The sequence below is a fragment of the Muscardinus avellanarius genome, assembly GCF_963383645.1.
Source record: "Muscardinus avellanarius genome assembly, chromosome: 16".
Lineage (NCBI taxonomy): Eukaryota > Metazoa > Chordata > Mammalia > Rodentia > Gliridae > Muscardinus > Muscardinus avellanarius.
In genome coordinates, this window is record NC_137802.1 from 72,749,318 (window position 1) to 72,771,534 (window position 22,217).

Genomic DNA, 22,217 nt, shown 5'->3' on the forward strand with positions numbered 1-22,217 from the left:
CATCCCTCTGTTATGTGGATGTGGGGGCACCCTCAACTTAAGGGTAGAAGAGGGTCTGGGAACGTCAGGGAAGGGGTACGAGGGAACCCTTAGCAGGATGTGGTGGAGAACAGGCAGGGCTGATTGGCCATACAAGCCCAGACCCATGAGTTGGCACACCCCCCCGAGCAGGGCACGGGCTTCAGAGATTGGGGAACCAGGAGCTGTGCGGCACCCCAAGCCCAGGACGGCCTCCCCAAATCACCACTGTGCCAGCTGCCCCTGGGAAACAAGGCACCCCCAGCCTGATGCCCCAGGAGTTGATGGGGTTGCCAAGGGTCACAGAGCAGTGCAAACCCAAGTCAGGTCTCCCCAGCAGGTGAAGGTCCGCGGCGCCCTGCGGGTGTGGAAGATGAGCCCCGGGTGCGGGGCAGGACGAGGGCATTGGCAAGCCTTAGAAAAGATACCATCCAAGGAGGCCAGAGTCTTTCTTCACTCTTTACTGTGTAAAAATAAACTCAACAATTCATGTCATTTCAGCAAGAAAATGAAGGAAAAAAAAGCAAGAATACCAGTAGAAATAGTACATTTCCAGAATCGCTGATGGGAGGTGGCAGGCCTCGTGGTTTAGACCCATCTGATACCCAAAAGGCTGCAGATTGTATGAAAAAGTACAGCTTTGGTTAGCAAATAATGAAAAAGTAAGATACATCGATTCTCTTTCATATTTTACAGTATATACATTTTAACAGTATCAACTTTAGGGGGGTTGCTTTTTTGGCAAATAAGACAAAATTGGGACTCTTAAGTATTGGGCTTTCGTTTTTCCTCCTCAATGACTTATTCCCTTTCAACAAATGGCATTGCACTGAAGTCCACTGTGCACAGAAGCAACACATTTCCCGACATTAGCTGAATAAATTCACAGGCTGTGTTTTAAGAGATGAAATCACAACTGCTTCCAGCCACGTGTCAGTTGCCAGATTACAAGGATTCCGTCGCCTTAAGGTTGACACCACTTGTAACCCTATGAAGGTTGGAACTGATAATCAAATCCTCCACTCGGTCCACTCAGCCAGTCGGCCCCAAGACACAGGGCCCACTGGAAAATGGCCTTTGTGACCGCCCAGGAGGCCCCCGCTGGAGCTCACCTCAGGCCTGGCGCTCCCTCCCCCTCAGTGCCCGCAAGACTCCCCCGTGGTCTCAGGTCCCAGGGCTGGTGACAAAGTGATCTTTGCAGTCTTAGAAAATAAACTGGGGGTCTACAAAAGGAAAAGAAAGCGTACAAAACGTATCTCTTTCTTCCAAAATACACGCTTTCAGTCCTACGTTTTGGAGGTGCCTGAAAGTGTTTTCAAGGGAGATATGGGTTGAGATCGTTTAGAGGTTTTTGTCCTAGTCTTTCATAAAAATACTCTTGTTTGGTAATAAACTTTTTTCTTCTACAGTAAGAGAAATAATACTGTGTTATCAAAAGCAAGAAGGCTTACGATTCAAGTGGGATCTCAGCCCCCCGAGGGCCCGGGAGCCTCCAGCCGCAGCTCTCCCACCCGGACACCCAGGGAGCGGTCTGGACACCAGCTCCGCAAAAGAAACACTGTCTCAACAGTGCTTTTTATATCTTCTCATTTTATAAAATGGCTTACCTGAGAGGCATGTATTATTCAGTGCAAGAGGGAACATCAGTCAGATTAAGGAGTGGATGGAAACTATGTGGATTAGATTAGCGGCGGTGTCATCTACCTTTCTTGGGGCCAGCAGGGTGCTAACCGCGAGCACAGTGAGGGGCTGAGGGGCTTGGCACAGACTCCAGTGTCTGCCCTGGCACCGTGGCTGGGTCAGGGGAGAGGCTGCAGGAGGGAAGGGGCCAGGAGACGGAAGGACACAGGTGTGTATGCATCTGGGGAATGCTCTGCCCTCTCTAGCTAGGGCAGAGGATGGCTTGTGGTCCTGAACGGACAGCTCCCACCTCGCCGGTCTGGGCGGAGGTGGTCTGGGGTCCGTATTGGCAGGGGCGGGGCTGCTGTCAGGAGGGCACCTGGCACAGCCGGCTCTGGGTCTGGCCCAGGCCAGGGCTCCCAGGCGGCTGGAGTGAGGGTGGGGCTCGATCTGGTCTGGAAAGGTGATTCCAAGCTCTCTCGCTCTCTCCCAACCACGGGTACCACTCAGGCTTGTTCTCAACCTACATGTCAGAAATGCTTCTTGGTGTGTTGGGGGTGGGGAGGGGGAGAGGGACACTGATCTCTCTCTCTCTGGACCTCCTCTGACACCCCTGGCTTGTTACCCAGCCATTTTCGGTAGCTACACGGGTGGTCACAGAACACAACACGGAACCGGAGAAGTCCATGCAGGCAAGGGAACACACGTCGGACCGAGGGAGCGAGGAACCCGCCGCCCCGAGGAACATGCAAACAGAGACGATCCCTGCAGATCCAAGGATGCACGACCCGACGGCGCGGAGGAAGCACGAGTATCTAAGAAAAAGCCACTGTTGAAGACGACGCGCAGATCAGCCGGCGCCTGGTCGCAGCCTCTCCGAGAGAGCCATGCGTCGCAGAGCGCCGGCCAGGTACCGTGCAGACACCCACGAGAACAACGACACTGACACACCGACACAGACACACACAGATGCACTAGGTTGCCGACACGACACGGACCTGCGCTGAAGGAGACGGGTGCCCCTGGAAGAAACAGCAGGTGCGAGACCCGCTCCTCCTGGAGAAGGTCTGCAGCTGCAGCTGAGCCAGTCAGTGCGTAGGATTTCTAGAAAGACTTGCCAGCCTTTCCCTAGTCAGACTCCTGGAGCCAGGGTCCAGGGTGCCCTCGGCGTGCGCCCGCCAGAGGGTGGACAAAGCAGGGGCTCGCCCTGTGCTGGGCAAGGCTTCCTGAACGTTCTCTTACACAGCACGCGCACACACACGTCACACATGCACACGCACACACACTTTTCTCCCCTCTTGGGGAGGTCTAGAAGGGAATGTCTGTGCTGCTTTTCATGGGGAAGAGAAACCAAAGTTTCTAGACATGAGTCAGGTCTTGGTATAGAGGCTAGTTCTGGGTCGGGGGTTGCTGCAAGGCCCTGAGAGGCCGAGGAGTGGGTGGCAGGCCCTACCCTACCCAGGCCCGGCTCATGCCAGTGGTCCTCTGGCCCCTGCACCCCAGGAGGGCTCCCAGCCCCCTCATCCAAGCCTGGGGTGCCGCTGGGAGCATGGCAGTCATAAGCGCCACCAGGAGGACCTTCTACCACTGAGTCAAGTCTTCTGGGTGGGGCTGAGTCTCAGTCATCACGTGGGCTCTCTACCCGAAGCCCCTGGTCTCCTATTGCCAAGGGCCACAGGGAGTGGCACTGGGGTCCTGCATCTTAGGCTCACAGTCCTGGGCCAGGGAGGGGCTGAGGGAGGGACTGGCAGGGGTGGCCTGGGGGGGGGGCTTTGACCTTCAGAGAGAGGTCACTTCTGACACCAGATAAAAAGTCTCTGTGGAAAGATTCCCCCTTGCCCAGCCTTAACAAATCACTAAAAGACATTTATTATGCCAATAGAGAGCTGTGTAGCTCTGAGAAAGAGGTTTGCAAACGAAGACAAATGTGTGTCAGCTGAGGAAGCTGCCCCGGTCCCCAGGCGCACAGGCAGCTAACAAAGTTAGCAAATGCGGGGTTTTGACCCGTGGTTTGATTTTTCCAAAGCCACAAAGAAAGGGGGAAAGGAAATGCCTCATTTTAAAAGAAAAAGCTTCTCCAGCCACACACACACACGTACACAAACTCACACATGCGCGTGCACACACACACCCTCACCTACTTCTGCCTTGTTCAAGATGTCAACGCCACCTGCTTTAGCTGGGAGCCGGGCACACGTGGGGGACAGTCGGGCTCCTAGGGAGAAGCGGGGTCCATCGGGGGCGGAGGAGAGCCAGGACTGTTTGTGTGCAGAAGGACAAAACCAGGCTGTGTGCGCGTGTGCGTGTGCAGGGGCCGTGGCCTTGGCTCATTCCTGGGGAGAGGGGAGGAAGAGACGATGGCTCGTCACGCACAAGCAGGGTGGGTGGGCATGGGCCGCGCGCAGCCCCGCCTGAGGCGGTCAGTTGATCTGGCGACAGGCCTCGAAGGTCCACTTGGTGGCGCCGCCAAAGATCTCAATGTGGTTCTCCGCCCAGGCGATGACGTTGCCGGCCAGGGCCTTGGTGCTGCAAGTGGCCAGGTTGTACACTTCCCCCGGGGTCAGCTTGCGGTCCCAGATGTTGAAGTGGGCCAGCTCACCCACAAAAGCTTGGGTGGCATCAAACCCGCCACCCAGCGTGTCCTTTGGGGAAGAGCAAGGGGTAAGAGTGGAGGGGCGGGCTGGGTGACCTGGGCCTGGCTGGAGGCCCCATCCCCTTTGTCTACCCTGGGTACCATTTTGTCTCCCGTCCCTGGGTCTTCAGCCATGCCTCTGTCCTTCCCCAAGGAGAGCCCAGGGAAAAGACTGGTGCTGGCCACCTCTGGGTGCAGATCTTCCCTTGGGGGCCCCTGGACACCACCCATCCTGCAGCCAATTCCTCAGCCAGCGAGTGAAGGGCCGGTGGGGGGCTATGGACCTCCATGCCGGCAGGGTTTCAGGGTCCTACTCAGACAACGCTCTTTGCCAGCTGCAGCTCGCTACATCCCAACAGGAACTGAAGGCCCGGCTGCCCTGCCCCTTCTTCTCCCTCCCAGGTGCCCAATGGGAGATGAGCCACTTCACGGGAACTAAATTATTCATTGCTAAAAGCAGAACTGGCCTTCCCATTCCACAGGGAGCTGCAGTGTACTCAGGGCTGGAACCAAAGCTCACTCTTGCTAGGGCTTCCTGGAGAAGCCCACCCAAACAGAGCTTGCTGCCTGCGGGCACTTCTCAGGAAAGCTGCTCCTGACTCCCCAGCCCCCGGAGCGCCATCGCCCCTCTCCTCCACCTTTCTCCTGCCCTGGCCTCTGTGCTGGAGACATGCTCACACACATGCGCACACACGTGGCCTCGCCAGTACCTGCTCCTGGCCCAGCACCAGCACCCCCTGCGGCTTGATGGGGTGGTAGGGCGCCAGGTTCTCGCCGCTGCCGCCCTGGGTGCCATCCTGGTAGGCCTCCCACACGCCGTCCCGGGTGGTCCAGGTGACGCAGATGTGGTGCCATTTCCCGTCGTTGATCACAAAGGGCAGCTTGGCCACCTGGGGAAGAGAAGGGCACGCCGCGTTGGGCACGGGGTGCCACCAGAATCAGAGGCCTCGGGGGGCACCTGCACGCTCTCCTCCACTCACAAACACCAGGAGCCATTACGAGTCCTCACGGCACCCATCCCTCCAGACTTCAGCATCCGCCAGCTGCACCCTTGGGTGCTGCATGGAATCCCATAGGAAATGTACTGCTTTGCCAAGGGGGCCCTGAGAGCCATCTGGTCACACACCGCCTCACTCCTACTCGCCCTCCTCCCACCTAGCTGGTCTACAAAACAAGTCCTCCCTGGCGGCTGAGTGTCCTGTGCCTCCCGGGTCTCCCTGCGGGCCTCTCCTCTCTTCCAGGCTCCCTCTCCAGTGGTCCCCCAGTGGGCACCACAGCCAGCCTCGGCAGAGTCGGGGTGGGGGATGCCGGGGTCTGCCTCTCAAAGCTCAGACCAGCTTCGGAGGGGCATGACTCACGCTCCCCCTCCCACTCCAGGCAGGAGGATGGTGCGGCAGCTGACAGAACCTCATGGGTTTTCCACTTGGGGAAATGGAGCCCGGGAAGCACAGGCTTTCTGGGGCACGGCTACAAGAACCGGAGCCCTGAAGCCAGTGCTACGCGGGCTGTAGCCACTCACTACCAGACATGAAGACGAAGGCGTCTAAAGCTGGCAGCCAATTCTGAGGCTAAGGGAAGGGGGACAGGAGGGAGAGGCGCTCACTAGGGGGAAAGAAGGGTACCCGCTCCCAAAAACCCCAGGTGGGCCGGCCTCCTGCTGGGATGTCTGGCTGAGGGACTCTCGCCCACAGACACCCACAGCCCCCAAACACGGGCAAGCCAGCCCGGGCTCAGGCCAGTCAGTGGAGGACGGGGCAGAATCATTTGGGCAGGATGGACCAGACGCCACCTCCCTTCCCGCCCAAGCCACTGTCTGGAAGGTTCCTGCGCTCCCTGTTCTCAGACAAGGAGTGGGCGGGAGCACCCCTCTCCACTCCTGGTCTTCACCCTCCACCTCCCCCGTCCCGCTGCACAGGTGCCTTTCTGGGGGCCACGGCAGCTGGCCCAGCACAGGCCGGCCTGGAGGGCTGGGGCTCTACCTTGTCGTTGATAAGGATCTCCATGGGGTTGTTGCCCCACTCGATGAGGACCAGCTCGTTGGCCTGGCCGGGCACGGCATAGGAGAAGGGTGTGCCCACGCCGGGCGCCGCGCTGGACTTGAGCCACATGCACACGGTGAAGGCGTACATCTCGGGCAGGCTCTTCTTCACCTTGGCGTACATGTAGTTGGTCCGCAGCGGGAAAGTGAGCTGGAACTTGTCTCCAGGGCGGTTGTCTTTCTGACCTGGGGAGGACGGGACCCGATCCTGACATCTGCAGGGCCACCCGGGGCTTCTGGGGCTTGCTTGGTCCTCACCAAGCCCTGTGACGCAGACAGGGCACAGCCGGCAAAAGAGCTGACCCAAGGTCTCCGGCTCCGGGTCTGGCTGCTCCCCGCTCCCACGTGGTGCCTTCCCTGGGGAGGCGGGGGCTGGGGTGTAGCACAGGCCAGCTATGACATCTGCCCCGGGATGCCAGGTGGGCATCGGGAGGAACGGAGACAGGCTTCAAGTCGGTGCGCGCCTTGCCAAGACCGAGAAGGGGCGGCCACAGGGGATGGGGGACCCGAGGCCAGCTTCCCTCAGAGCCAGCTCTTGGGGGCTGACCCGATTCCAGGATGGCAGTGGTATCCAGAACCCCTCATTTGTCCTCCTGGGCTCTTTCATGTCTTACCTAAGACACACAGGACGCTGGCCCCTGCCACCCTGGAGGTCAGGACATGCTGCAAGCCATTTATCAGAAGGAAGCAGCGCCCCTCCTCCTCCCCCCAGGCTCTTCCAGAACACTGGAGCCCCGCAAAGAGGCCAGGCCAGGCCAGGGTAGGGGGCAGCATTCTGGGGCCAGGACCCCAAAGGGGCTGCTTTGAGAATGCCACACAGTCCCAGATGAGCTTCCTGTGTGTTTCCTGAAAACCCAGGCTCCTGGCCTAGCGGCCTGCCCCTTTTACCCTGAGGGAAGACTCTGGCCTGCCAGCCCAGTCTCCAGGGAACATCTAAGGCCCCCACCCCGACCTGCACATTTGCTGTGGCTGTGGCCCTGGTGTGACCGACTTCTGGGAGCCATTCCAGTCTAGTGGTGGACACCCAGGCCTGAGCCCAGGATCACAAGAGACCCTCCAGCTCCTGGTGCCCACCCAGGGCTCAGGAAAAGCCATGTCCCCCAGGCCGGGAGCAGTTTCTGGGAGGCATCCCGTCAGGGTGGCCCCTCCGCCTCTGAGCCAGGTGTCTGGAGCCTAGCGGGGCTGGCTCCTCCAGGCCCACAGAGCCCCAGGATGGGGGCCCAGGCCCAGTGAGGCCCCCGGACCCTTTCCTTTTCCCGCTTTCCTCCTCCGTCCCTCCCCCTCCCTCCTGAGGTCCCTCTTTCCCCTGATCTGTTTTTCAGTTACATAACGCGCCTTAAGATGGCACTGTTTAAATCCATCCGGCACATTTTGCGGTTCGAGCAGGGTCACGTGGCCCTTCTCCGCGCCAGGTGCCCCCCCTTTTACAACCTTGTTTGATTTCTGTGACTTCAAGGCAGAGCCTCCTTGCACGGGGGCGCGTGTGGGGGGGCAGCTCCCGTTGGCTACGGGAAGCTGGGGGGGGGGGCACGTAACTGCCCAAGCTTGGGTCACTCAGAAAAATCCCCGGGGGAGGGGGGGAGAGTGCTCAGGATGGAGGGGGTGCTGGTGATGGAAAGAGGACAGCAGAGGCTGCTCGGGGAGCTGGAAGGAAAGGTGCCCAAGGGCCCAAGGGAGCAGATGCCCAGCTCTGTGCTGGTGACAGAGGACAGCAGGAGCCAGGCTTTCCTAATCAGGGAGGGGTTGGGCCAGCCACAGCGACCACGGTGCAAAGTTACTAAAGCTTAAACAAATCAGACTCGAAAAACCCAGCCGGTGTGTGAGTGTATCTCGTTGGGGGGGCATCATGCAACCCTTTCCTTTCCCCCGCCATGTCTCCAGCCCGGAGCACCCAGCCCAGCTAGGAACAAGACTGGAAGCCCAGAACCTGGGGAGGGGTTCCAGGGTGGTGGCTTCACAGCAGCGCAGAAGCGGGCTGTGCGGGCACCAGTGCGGGCACCAGTGCGCGCCCGGAGCGGCCGGAGCAGGCAGCGGGGCCCCTCTGAGCTCTTACCTTTCTCCAGCTCGCTGATCCGCTGGTGCAGGGAGGTCAGGGCGTTCTCGATCTTGACCCTCTCCTCCGTGTCGTTCTTGGGCCCCCCCTTGCCCTCCTCCAGGGTGTTCACCCGGGACAGCACCTGCCGCTCCAGGTCATCGATTTTGCTCTGCAGCAGATCCTTAAGGCTGTTGGTCTGGCTGGAGGAATTGAGCCGGCTGTACTGCTGCGGGGCACAAGGGCGGGGAAACACACCGTTACGCCGGGGGCGCCCGCGGGGGCGGCCTGGCGGGGAGCTCCGGCCGCGGGTCCCCGCGGGCTCGGGAGGCGCCCGCCCGCCCGCCCGGCGGGGGTGGGGGGCCGGGCCGGGCCGGGGGTGGGCGGGGGAGGGCAGAGGGGCGCGCAACCCGGAGCGGGACCGCGGCGCGAGCGGACCTCGAGGTTCTCCAGGCGGGTTTTGAGCGACTGCAAAGTTTGCCCGAGCTGGCTGAGCGTCTCGGCGGCCGGCGTCCGGGACAGGTCGCCCATGGTGTTCTTGCCCGAACCCGGCTGCTTGCGGCCGCCGCCCGTCCTGGCCTCGCCGGGCCCCGCGTCCAGCGTGCTCTGGCTCTCGCAGCGGCCCAGCTTGGTGGTCAGCTCGCGGATGGTCTCCTTCTGGCTCAGGATGGTCTCTTTCTGCTGCAGCACGGTCTCGCGGAGCTGCAGCACGTTGCTCCGGAGCTCCTCCGCGCCGCCGGCGGCCACGGACGCGGCGCACATGTCGGCATCCACGGGCACCGAGGTGCAGATGAAGCGCGTCGGCCCGAAATCCTGGGCCCCGGCGCCCAGGAGGCAGAGGGCGAGCAGCGCACAGGTGCGCGCGGCGCGGCCCTCCGGCATGGCTGCGGGCGCTCGGCGCGCCGGCCCGCGGGCTCGGGGAGGCTGGCTGGGCTGGGACCCGCGGTGCTGGCCGCCGCTGGCCGCGCGGTCCGCTCGCCGCCGCGCTGTCCGGCCCCCACTGCCGCCCGCGCTGCGGAGCTCGCGCCTTTTATGCTGCCGCGGGAGGGGCCTCGCGCCGCCGACGTCAGCGGGGGAGGAATCCCGCTTTAATTGCCCGCGGCCCCGGCCCGCCGCGCGCCAGGGGTCGCAGGGGAGCCGGCCGGCTGCCTCCGCGCCCCCTGGCGCCCCCGGCCGCCGCCCCCGCGCCCACGCAGCCTCCCCGCAGGCTCCGAGCGCCCGCGCGGGGGGCGGGGATGGCGGCGGGCCCCCTGCGTGCCGCCCCGGGCTCCGACGGGGCTCTGCGCGGAGGGCAGGCCGGCTCGGCTCGGCTCGCTCGGGCACGGGGCGCCCCCGGGACCTCGAGTCGCCCCTGCCCGGGGTCCAGTGGGCAGCGCTGCGGGGCTCCGCGCCGCCGCCGAGCCCAGAGGGGCGCCTCGGGGAACAGTCCGCCTCGTAGGTGCCCGGGGGGGGGTGAGAAGACCCTGGGTCTGGGGACCCCCACGCCCGGCCCCGGCTCGCGGGCGCCCTCCCGCCTCCAGCTCGGGCGGCGGGGACCCTCGCGTCCTCCCGGGGCGGCTCTGGGGCTCGTCGGGGGCGCCCCGGGGATCGACCGAGCGGGTCCTGCCCTCCGAGCCCGGCCAGGACCGAGCGCGCGCGAGGACCGCGGGAGGAGGGGGCCGCGCTCCCCGGCGCTCTCCCTCCCCCAGGCCCCGCGCGCTCCGGGCGTGTGGGAGTGGACCCCGGCCCGTGTCCTGTGTCCGCGGGTGGCGTTGAGTGTTCTGCGCCCGGTGGCCCGGCGAGGGTCCCAGCGTCCCAGCGGTGGGCAGGGCCCCGCACCTGTGGAGCGCCCGCGCTGGCACTGGCTCCTGGACGCCCCACCCCGCGCCGCGCCCTTCCTCTGGACAGCCACGCGGCCGGGCGGGGCCCCTGGGACTCCCGCCCCGGGTCTGACGCCCAGCCCAGCCCGGGCCTCGGGGGCGGCGAGGGAGCCGCTGCCCCGCGCCGGGCGGGCAGCGCCAGGAGCGCCGTCCGAGCTCTCGGGTTACGGAGGAAGCGGGAGCGGGGAGATCCCCAATCCTGTCCAGGTGATGGGGCGAGCCTGGGCTGGAGCCACGTCCGGCTGGCTCCGCTGACCCCTCCCAGCACACACGCAGGTCCGCTCGCCTTCCTTTTACTGGACGCTGCAATGGGCCAGGGTCCCCACCCTGGGCCCCCAGCCCGGGCAGACCCGCTGGCAGCTCCGGGTGCGGGGACTGGCATCGCGCCGAGCCCCGCTGGGATGCTTCGAGGCGCCGCCCCCCTTGCTCGCGCCATCTCCTGGGGCGCCCAGCCCCCGGCGCCCCCAGCCCGCTCTCGCGTCTCGGCCTTAGCCCTCCGCCAGTCCGGGTGGCGAGGCGGCGCGGCCCTGCACGCCCCTCGTCCTCCGGCCGCAGCTCCCGGAGGGGGCGCCAGAGGGACCCCGCGGCCCGCGCGCCGCGGTGCTGGGCTCGGGCGCGGAGGTGCGGGTTCCGGCCCCCAGCCCGCGGAGGGGGCCGGGGACGCGGCGCCCAGCCCGGGGCCTGGCGCGGGAGAGGAGCTGGCCCTCCCCGGCGCGGCTGTGTGCGCAGAGCAGCACCTCGTCCAGGCTCTGCGTCCCGAGCCCCAGGAGTGGCTGGGGACCCTGCTTTTTATCCTCAGGAAAGACACCTCGGCGGCCGGGCTCCAAGGCGATCGGGCGCCGAAGGGAGGGTCGCCCCTCCGCAGGGGATGGGACCTCGAGGCATGAGGCATCGGAAGGAGAGCAAGGGCCTGGGGCAGAGTCAGGGTCAGCGGGACCTCTGGGAAGTGTGGAGTCCGGAGGAACGGACAGCGTCAGGGTCCGGGCCCTTCGGTCCAGTCCGCCACCGTGGCGAGGCGAGGCGCTCCGTCCACCATGAGGCGCTCTGCAGAAGTGGCGCACGCTTGTAATCCTCTTTCTTGGGAGGCGGAGACAGGAGGATCCTACAGGTTCGAAGCCAGCCTCTCTGGCTCAAGAGACCCTGTTTCCAAATAAAAAATATAAAATAGGTCTGGGAGTGTAGCCCAGAGCTAGAAGGGTTCCATCCCCAGTACCAAAAAATAATAATAAAATAAAAATAAAAAAATAAATCCTTTTCAACCGGACTCAACACCCTGCGCAGGCGGAGAGCCCACCCTGGCCGGCTTTAGGGGTCTCTCTCTCGGTCTCCCAGTGCCCTGGAAGTATCTGGGGGCTGAGGGGCTAGGGATAGGAATGAAGGGCCCACCTGCCCAAAACCATCCGAGGAGAAACCCAAGGGGCCTAGCTGCCTGGTGAGAAGGGGGGCCGCAGGGGCACCTCACATGCGGACGCTCCTTTGCCTGTGCCTGGCCTGGGCCCCACAAGTCCAGGAGCTGAGGTGACAGAGGAAGCCCTGGGTGAATGAAGCTGCCCACGGACGAAACCCAGTGAATGCCAAGGCAGAGAGGCCAGCGCACCGAGCACCTAGCACGCCTCCCCGTGCCCATGCAGCCGGCTGGGAGACCTCAAAAGCTAGGGAACAGGCCATATATTATCTTAGCCTTCAGTAGAATTTGCTTAATTGTTACATCTTTATAATTTAACTTTAATAGTAGCTGGCAGATTTCCCGAAAGTTGAGCCATCACCTGGTGCTCGCAGCTCAGCCCACCAGTGGGGATAAGGTGGGGGGGGCACCTCTCACCTCGTACAGAGAAGGCAAGGGGTGGTGGGAAGCCTTGCCTCAGCACTCGGGGCAGGTGGCCAGTGTGGACAGGCAGGCTGTCCAGGAAGAGTAAGCAGGGAAGTTGGGCAGGACTGTGGGACTTCAGAGCCCATCCAGGACCTTTGCCCCGTGGACAGTGGGAGCCCATGCAGGGCGGCATCTTCAAAGCCTGTCCCCTTCCAGTGCCAAGGCCACGACCCATCGCCCCAAGCGGGACGGATCTCCCCTTGGGGAGCCAGTTTTGGGAGGGTGCTGAGCAGGGGCACCAGCATCCCCACAGGCCTGCCTCTGAGACCTTCCAGCATGAGCGGTAGTAGTGCTGGGGACTGAGCCCAGGGGCCTCTGAGCTGCACTTTCAGCCCTTTTGACTTATTTATTTATTTATTATTAATAAATTATTAAATTTATTATTAAATAAATTATTTATTATTAAATAAATTATTTAATGTTCAGAGATGGAACCCAGGGGCATTCGACCCCCGAGCTACACCCCCTGCCCTAGTTTTTATTCTTTATTTATTTTTTTATTTTATTTTTTTTTTGGTGGTACTGGGGTTCCTGGAAGCCCTTCTACCTCCAGGCTACACTCCCAGACCTATTTTTACATTTTTATTTGGAAACAGGGTCTCCTAAGCCAGCGCGCGCAGCTAGCTTCGAACCTGCGCGATCCTCCTGTCTCTGCCTCCCAAGCGCGGGGATTACAAGCGTGCGCCACCACGCCCGGCTTATTCTTTATTTTGAAACAGGGTCTCACTGAGTTGCGGAGGGCCTCACTAAGTAGCTGAGGCTGTCCATGAACCGCGATCCTCCGGACTCAGCCTCCCGATTGCTGGGATGACAAGCGTGCGCCACCACGCCCGGCTCCCCTTTTTATTTTGAAACAGGGTCTTGTTCAAACGTTGAGGGTCTTGCTAAGCTCCTAAGGCTGACCTTGAACCTACGACCCTCCTGTCTCAACCTCCCAAGTGCTGGGATTATAGGGGTGTGCCATGGCTCCAGGCATCCCATCAATCCTTTTGGGATGGCGACCCGGGCAGGATGAGCTTGGGGTGGGTGGGCAGGGCCTCCTGGGGAAGAGAAGCATGGCGCCCCTTAGTGCTATCTCGTCTTGGGGGCATCCTGCGGTGGGGTCACTGGTGGCTCAGCTCCCCGAGACTTTCTGAAGTTGTTTAGGGTCTACTTCTAGCAGCCCCTGATGCTGGCTGTGCTGTTCTGGTCTGGGTACTGGTTTTGTGGGGTGTTCAGCTCGTGACAGCTGTCTGGCGACCACGAGGGCTTTTCAGGTCACCACGGAAGGTTATATACGTCCCACCAGATATATGGGGGAGCACTCAGGTTGTCCTTGGAGGGGCTCTGGTTACCCTCAAGGGAGCTAGACCATGTGACCTCCCACCAGGTCCCCTCAGAAGGCACCCCTGGGACTGCCGGGGTGGGCACGGGCTGCTTTAGGCCTGAGTCACAGCCTCAGCCACCTGGGCCTCAGAGTCGTTTGTCTGGAAGGCCCACGCACCAGCTCCGGGTGGCGGGCACGGGCCCTGCTCCCTGGCTCTGCTGTGGGAGGCAGCCTGCCGGGCCTCCCCCTCGGTCCCCGTCACGAACACCCCCGCAGACATCACCACATCTCACAAACGAGAGCTGTCCTTTCCCACGGCCCTGGATTCCTTTGCTTGCCTTTCGAGACGGAGGGCTGCGGAGGGAAGCCCCCGCCACACAGCCTGTGAAGGCTACATTTGCGGACCCCGCCTGCAGCTGGCATAAGCAGGGAACATGTGGCTCTGCAGGGGGCCCACAGTCCCAGACAGCTGGTTCCCCTCCTCCAGATTCCCTGCACCCAGCTTGGGGTGTCTCCCAGCCTTCCTCCTCAGAGCCGGCCAGGCTGGGGACCAGCGCTGGCTGGTCTCTCTCCAGCACTGGGGCCAGGAGTCGGTAAGGGTGCCCTTGAACTGGCGGCCCGCTGGTGCCAGTAAACAGAGGCTGGCCTCCTTTCCCCCAAGCGGGGGTTTCACGGTGCCAGGCAGGATCTCTGGCATTTAGCACTGTGTAAATATGCGTAACGTTTGCTTTCAGTTCAGCAAATATTTTCAGAGCATCTGTTCAGGGGCAGGCCAGCTGCCAGGGCTGGCGACCAAGCACTGTCCCCATCCCTGAGAGCACTTGACGGGCGGGCTTGACAGGCAGAAACACGCCTTCAGCCCGATGGTCCAGCGCCACAGGGACAAGAGGTGCCTGGGTCAGCAGCAGGCCCGGGGCGGGGCGGGTCTCCTCACGGGGTCACACCAGAGAGGGGCCTAGAACAGAGAGGGACAGGAATAAAATGCAATCGGGGCACATGCCGGTAATTCCAGTACTTGGGAGGCAGAGACAGGAGGATTACGGGTTTGAGTCCAGCCTCAGCAACTTACTGAGATCCTCAGAAACTTAGAATTTGTTTAAAAACATCAACAATAACAAAAAATAAATAAATAAAAGAGGGCTAAGAGTGTATCTTGAGGTAGAATGTTCCTGGGTCCAATCCCCAGTACCACACAAAAAAAGAAAAATAATCAACGAGAAGGATGTGGAGGAGCAAAGGATAAGGCTGATTTGGGGAGCTTGGGAGCCAAGACCCCGCCCTGCGGGTGAGCGGCTGCTGTCCTGTGCCCACAGCCTGTCCAGGGGCCCAGGAGCGTGGGCTTGGAGCAAGCCTCGCAGGGGAGGATGGGCCGGGAGCGGCAGGCGGGCCGGGGAGGACAGACTTGAGGATCTGAGGTGAAGCTGGCGGGGTGGGGAGGGGTGGGCACCCGGGCCGTCCCTGGCCCTGTTCTTGCCTGGGCCCCGGAGCCATGGTGCAGCCTGCAGAGAGCAGAAGCGGGAGCTGGGAGGGTTCATGCTGGATGTCTGACATCCAGCAGATTAGAACTATACAGTCCCGGGCTCCTCCAGAGTCCAGCGCCAGGAGGAGGCTGTCTGTAGGAGCCCGGGCTGGCCTGGGAGCAGCTCCTTGAAGCCAGCAGGGAGACCAGCCAAGATGGTGGTCTAACAAGAGAAGAGGGCCTGGGCCTCTTAGGACAATCTTAGGCTGTCTTAGGATTTCTGGTTTCTAATCCCAGTACTTAGGAGGCTGAGACAGGAGGATCACAGGTTCCCTCAAGGCCAGCCTCAACAAGTTTGGGAGATGCTCGGCACGTTAGTGAGACCCTGCTTCAAAACAAAAAATACAAAGGGCTGGGGTGGCGCGTGCTTGTCATCCCAACACTCGGGGGGGCTGAGACAGGAGGATCGCGGTTCGCAGACAGCCTCAGCTACTTGGTGAGGCCCTGTGCAACTCAGTGAGAGCCTGTTTCAAAATAAAGAATAAAACATAGGGCTGGGGTGCAGCTCGGAGGTGGAATGCCCTGGGTCCCTCCCCAGCATTCCCCTCTCCCGCCTCGCCACACACACACACACACAGATTTCTGGTCTCTGAAGCGCAGTGATGATAACAGATCAACTCTCAGGCACTCGCACGGTGCTTACCAGACTTCAAAATCAAAATGCATCCATCACTCATCTTCCCCGCGCTCCTGACACGGGCTTTTGCAAAAGAGGACGGCCCTGGACCACCGCCCGCCCCCAGCCCCAGCTTGCTTCACTGTGCTCCTCGATGGGCGCCGGGCCGCCAGCCGCCATGTCCTTGCACGTCAATTTACCATCTGCCAAACGCCAGGAGAGGGCATATGACATATAAAATGATTCGAGGCATAAAAGCGTTTCGGAATAAAAATGGTATGTACTGGCAAGGGGTTACAGTTATTACAAGGCCCGTGCGCGATGCCATCACTCAGGTCTGGGGCAAGCGGGGTCTCCAACGGAGGCAGCGCTCAGGAGACGACAGGGCCGCCATCGGAGGGCTCAGCCGGGGCCTTCCAAGGGCGGGAGCGGGCATGACACCCCCGTCAGAGCTCAGGTGCGGTGCACAGAGCTCCGGGCAGCACACCGCTCCTGGGCAGATGTGGCCTACCTCTGAGCTCAACCCCCAGCCCTGTTTTATTTTTATTCTAAAACAGGGTCTCCTAGGTTGACAAGTCTCACTACTTGCCGAGGCTGGCCTTGACTGCGATCCTTCCGTCTCAGCCTCCTGAGTCCTGGGAGTCCAGGCGTGTGGCTCCCCGCCCTGTGCCTGGCCTTCTGGGGAGATTTTCATTCTGGTTTTCTGGTTTCATTTTCTGCTCTGAAGGGACAACCCAGTGCCTTTGGCACAGGAGGCCCTTGGGAACTGGTCAGAAGTCAGCCCCCCTCCGCCCCTCTGCTCTCGGGACCACCCACCAGCTAGAACTCACTGGGCACTCAGCGGGGTCCTGGAGCCACGGGCCAGGACCTTGGCTGTGACCATCCCTGAGGCTTTAAGACAAACTAGACACCTGTGGCCCCAGAGAGGAGCCTGCCAGTCCACGAGTGGGCACCATATTGTTCCCTGGCCCCTCACTCTCTCCCTTGTTGTGAGGCAGGAGCCCCAGGCCTATTCAATGCACTGCTGCCGTGGGTATTTACTGGGCGCTGCCCAGGAGCCAGGATGGTGCTGGGCACGCCAGGTTGGCACTAAGACACCTCACCACTGGGCCACCAACCTGTGCCAGGGGAAATGGACCTAAACCGTGTGAGCGCCCATGGCAGAGGCGTCCCCACCACGCCGCCCACCTCTCCCTGCCAGCCCCTTCCAGCCCCGGGGCAATCGGATCGGACCTCGCTCGCAGGTGTGTGCTCTGCACACCCACGCGTCCACTCGGCTTTCTGTCCATTGGCTACCCTTTCTGTCCCTGCACACCCACAGGTCCTGGGATTCAGCCAGGCTTCCAGGAAGGCACCTCAGGGCCCTGTTTTCCTATTTTTTCCTACTTTCCGTCCCCTCCCCTGCCTGGATGACCCACACACAAGCTGCCTTCCAGCCTCGGCCGCTGCTCAGGGGGGCGGGGGGCCCAGCTGGAGTAGGACTGTCTAGAGAACCCAGATCCAGGCTGCGTCTACACCGGAGCAAGGCTTAGGCCCCTCCTCATCCTACTGATTACAGGTGTGTGCCACCAGGCCCACTGGAAGCGCCTGCTTTGAAGGCCTGCCTCAGCGCCCCTAGCACCCCTGCACCCGGGTAGTCCCTGCCCTCTGGGGGCTGTGGTCACCAAGGGCACAGGGCTGGGGCTCTGGGCCCTGCTCGAGTGAGGGGCAGCCTCCGGTGAGCCGGTGGGGGTGGCAGGGAGCTGGAGTTCCGGAACCGCCTGGAAGATATCTGCTGCATCTTGCTGCAGTATCCTCTCACAGGCTTCAGCGCGCCCTGGTAGACCGCTCTCCTCTCTCTCTGTCTCATAAGCACACGAATCCTCTCCTTCCCTCCCTCCCTCTGTCTCCATGAACACAGGTCCCCCCAGACCCCCCTTACTCTGTGAAGTCACTGCCTCCCTCCCTGCGGCTGCCGTTTAGAGCTGACAGCAGCGAGAGGCTCCTGCACTCCCTGGGCCCCAGCAGCGCCACGGAGACCTGGGCCCTTTGATGCAAATAATTAATTTGGTTCCATATTGCATAACATCCTAAAAAGCTTTGCAGGGTGAGCCCCTGCTGGCCGGACACTGTGACCCCATCAACACTGCATCGCACTGGGCACCGCTCTTCTGTGGTTTCATTAAAAATTTAACTCGTGGTTTAAATCTGCAGTGTTCCCTTTAAAAAGGTAGAGGGGGGTGGACAGGAAAGCCCGGCTGCTTCGGGTGGGGGGGCACGTGGGGGAGGGGGAATCCCGCCCCAGGGGAGGGAGGGGGCCTTCCCAGGCCGGAGCGGCAGCCTCTCTCTGATTGGCCGTCCCTGGGCCTGCTGTGTGGGCTTTGCTGCTGATGCTGCAGGGCGGGTGACTGGACCATTCATAGAAAATGTTTCTCCGAAGCAAGCCCTGTTTTTCCGGCAGAGAGAGGGCTGCCCCTGGGAAGCCAAGTACCGAAGGAGGCCCAGGGGTGGGGGTGAGGAAGACCCTGACCCTGTGCTCATCGGAGCCAAACACCAGAGCTGCCCCACCCCTCGCCCGGGCTGTGTGGCCCCTGGCATGCTGCTTGCCCTCTCTGAGCCCTGGGCGCCCCACTACCACAGAGATGTGAGGGGAGCCTGAGGGAGCTCAGCCAGCGGTCACCACTGCCCAGCTGTGGTCACGGGGAGAATGGGCAAGGACGGCAGGCCAGGAGACCTGCTGGGGAGTGCTGCTGTCTCAAAGGCCATGCTGTCTGGCTTTGTTTCCCCAACAAAACAGGGGGATTAAACTCGGGCAGGCTACATCCCCAGCCCTTCTAAAATTTTTGTTTGTTTGTTTTGAAACAAGGTCTTGCTGAATTGCGGAGTGCCCCACTAAGTTGCTGAGGCTGGCCTTGAACCTGCGATCCTCCTCTTTCAGCCTCCTAAGCTCCTAAGCACGTCTATGCCACCACACTCCCCCCCCCCCCCCCCCCCCGTGTTAGTTCCTTTAGCTGTCACTCCTGCTGGGGAGGAGAAGATGTCAAGGGCCTTGTCATGCTCTGGGCCCCTCCAGGGGGCCTGAATGTGGGGCCCAGATGCCAGGGCTTGTGCTCTCTTTCCAAGAAGGAGTCAGGGTGGGGTGGGAGGAGGGGTGAAGGACAGGGCGGGCTGAGTGGGCAGCTTCCGGATCGGGCTGGCTCTGCAGGCCTGGGGACTCTCCTGTCCTCGGCCAGGCCGGCTTCTTTCCTTGTTTGCCTGGGAAGGCCCGGGTTTGTGCATCCTGCCCGGCTATCTTCTGACATTGTTCCAGAGTGATTAAGTTAAGCCTCCTGGGGCCCGCTGGAGAGACAGGACAAATTGCTTTGGAGAATTGATTCGCTGCCCAGGCATTTACGGCTCGCTCGCGGCTGCGCCCACGGCATGAGGCCGGCGTGGGCGTCCTCCTGCCCTGCTCCCAGCCTCTCACCTGGCACCTGCGCAGTTACCTGTCACGAGTCACACGGCCGGGCCCTGGGACAGTGGTTTGGGCACGCATACCCCAATGCACAGTCTCAGCACCCACAGCCCCGCCTGTGCAGACAGGTGCTGAGGGGCACCAGGGTGGGGCTGGATGGGGAGGCCTGAGACCCAGAGAGGCCGCAGGCCTCCACAAGGGCTCCCAGGCCCCTCGTGGCCCTTTCCCCCACACAGATGTCTCTGTCATCGTCCTGGGAACAGGACCAGATGAGCAAACGCGCTTGCTGGTGACAGTTGTCAGGGACCTGTGCACAGGCATTGCGGTGCGATGTGGCACCTGGACTCACAGAGCTGGGCTGGGCCGTTCAGGGAAGGAGGACATGCCGGCCAGCAGACACATCCAGGCAGAAAAGTGCCTGGCACCGCCAACCAGGAGCCAAAAAGAATGGTAGGGTCCTGACGTATTTCAGAAAATGCAGGCTTGGGGCCGGGCCTGGAGGAGCACGCCTGGGATCCCAGGACTTGGGAGGCTGAGACAGGAGGACAGGTTCCTGGACAGCCTCAGCTACTTAGTGAGGCCCTTTGAAACTCAGTGAGACTCTGTTTTAAAATAAAGAATAAAAAAATAGGGCAGGGAGTGTAGCTCAGAGGTCAAATGCCCCTGGGTTCCATCCCCAGACCCGTTAAAAAAAAAAAAGATAGGGCTGGGGGTGTAGCTTGGAGGTAGAATGCCCCTAGGTTCCATCTCCAGTCATGCAAAAAAAATTTAAAAATAAATAAATACATACACATATACAAACTACCCGGAGGGCAGCTGCAGCAGGCCCTGCTGGGTGTGGAGCCCACACCCTCCCTGCCCCAGCTTCTCGGTGCCCATTCACCCCCAGGCCTTCCAGAAGGCTCTCTGGAAGAGGGAGCCAGGACCCAGCCACCGGACAAGCATCCCCTCCACTCTGAACTGATCTCATCCACGTTTTTCTGACACCAAATGTGCTGATTTCCGTCCAACGCCATCCAGTTCTCCAGTTCGAGGGACACCGGCTGGGCGTCTAGGGATTTGCCTGGGTTCTGATACCAACTCCCTGCTCGCTGCAGACCCCCCCACTCAGCTCTGCCCCGTCCGCGCCCCCTAGGAGACTCCCCTCCCCTCAGACACCAGTTCAAGTCCCACATTGGCACCACCCCTCTGCCCAGGCTGAGTCTGGAGCTCCTGTAACCCTCCCTCAGGTCTGAGATGTTGATGGAATGGCCGCGGGACGCAGGGAAGAACCAGCTTCCTGCTTCTGCCGCTGTCTATTCCAAAGCATAGCGCTTAGGATGCAAGAGAGGGGTCCCTGCAAGGGGGGCTCCCTGGCCCTGCTCCGCACCCTGATGCCCGCCAAACCCACGGCTTAGGGTCTTATGGGGCTCTGTGGTGTAGGCAGGCCCTTTATTGGGGGCTCAATCTCCAGCCCCTCGCCCTCCCTGGAGGCCGTCAAGCTGGGGGTGGGGGTGCTGGTGGCCACTTCTGGCCAGCCAGAGCTTTTTACCCTTTCCAACTCAGTCCCCTTTCAGCACAGCCAAGGACCCCTGAGTGGCCTCCGCCGACCTGAGGGGCCTGTGGACAGGTTGTGGGGAAGAGCCAGAGATCAAGCCTATGGGCTGTTTTGGTGCTAGAAATTGTACCCAGGGGTGTTCTACCTTGGAGCTACACCCCAGCCCTATTTTATTTTTTATTTTTATATTTATTTATTAATTTTTCAATTGGGTACTGGGGATTAAACCCAGAGACAGTCTATCTCCAAGCTACAATTTTTTGGCGGTACTAGGGATGGAACCCAGGAGCATTCTACCTTCAAGCAATACCGCGATACCTCCAGCCCTATTTTTTATTCTTTATTTTGAAACAGGGTCTCTCTGAGTTGCAGAGGGCCTCACTAAGTAGCTGAGGCTGGCCGGGAACCACGATCCTCTTGTCTCAGCCTCCCGAATGCTGGGATTAAAAGTGGGCACCACCACACCCAGCTCAATTTTATTTCTATTCTGGAAACAGGTGTCACGAGATTGCTGAGAGCCTCACTAAGCTGCCAAGGCTGGCTGTGAACCTGTGATCCTCATGTCTCAACTATTTTTATTTTGAAACAGGGCCTTGCAGAGTTGCTGAGGCTGGCCTTGAACCTGTGATCCTCCGGTTCCAACCTCCTACGTACTGGATCGCAGGTGCTCACCACCGCGCGGGGCCGCAAGCCTGTCTTGGTTATTGTCTGCACCTTTGCTGCCCAGGTCCCGCCGCCCTGTCTGATGCGGTCTTGCCCAAACTTGGTTCAGCAAAGCCTGTTTCACCTGGAGGTCATCAGTGCCTCTCTCACGGCTTCCTCTTCCGCCAAGTCACTCCAGGTAGCTTCTGCTCTTCGGGCCATGGGACTTGGAGGAGAAGGCTGGTGAGCGGTGAGAGGCTGGGATGTGGGTGGAAGCTGGCTGGGGGGGTAGGGGCTGGGGCAGAACAAACAGAAGAACACTTGAGAATGAGGTGATGTGGGTGTGTGTGTTGGAGGAGTACTCAAGGAACTTTCCCAACGGAAGGCCAGGCAGCCTCATGGTTATGGAAGCGGCCTTCCCTCCGCCCTCCCAGGCATGATGCCCAATCCCCAGCTCTGGATCCTTGCACGTGAACCCCTCAGATGCCAGGAGCCTCTGAGAGGCAGTGGGGACGCCACACGTCGACCTGGAAGCTGCAGAGAGGGGTTAGGCACAGCGCCGGGTGCGGCGGCAGCCACCCTGCGTTCTCTGCTCACCGTGACTGCGCCGTTCTGCAGAGGGACAGAAACAGCGGCAGCAGCGTGGTCATTAGGAGGCTTGCGTTTCCCCCAGTTGGCTGAGATGGGAAACAGGACCGTGGGCACTCACTCAGGCTCTTCCCCTGCAGAGGGAATGTGCCCCCAACCCAGCACCAGCGGAGGAGCAGGCCAGGGCTTGGAGACCGAGGGAGGCAGGGAGAGGTGAGGTTTCCCAGCACCGGGCTCCTTGCACTCTCTTCTCCACCCCAGCTGGCCGTGGGCATGCAGACAGAGGTCCCAGGGCCACGTGCTGTGGCTGCAGGCACCAGCTTTGGACAGGCTGACCTCTGCCAAGTAAGTCCTAGGCCTGCGCACTGGCTGGGCCCTTGGGTAAGTGGCACCGACCTTCGCTGAGCCAGCCTCCCGGGTGCAGAGTAGAGCTGAGGATGGCTCCTGGTCTGAGCTGGCCTTAGGGGCCAGCGTGTGCGGTGGCGCTGTCAGGCGGGCGGTCCTGCA

At 61.3% G+C, this 22,217-nt stretch overlaps 1 protein-coding gene across 1 annotated transcript; it reads right to left on the reverse strand.

The window, feature by feature from the left end:
• Nucleotides 1-4,058: 4,058 nt before the first annotated feature.
• On the reverse strand, nt 4,059-9,222 carry NPTX1 (neuronal pentraxin 1; the record flags this gene model as incomplete). The annotated part of the gene is made up of 5 exons (XM_080712965.1): nt 4,059-4,280; nt 4,981-5,160; nt 6,250-6,494; nt 8,362-8,569; nt 8,779-9,222. 5 exons carry the CDS (start codon nt 9,220-9,222, stop codon nt 4,059-4,061), a joined length of 1,299 nt encoding a protein of 432 aa, XP_080569091.1.
• Nucleotides 9,223-22,217: the final 12,995 nt, after the last annotated feature.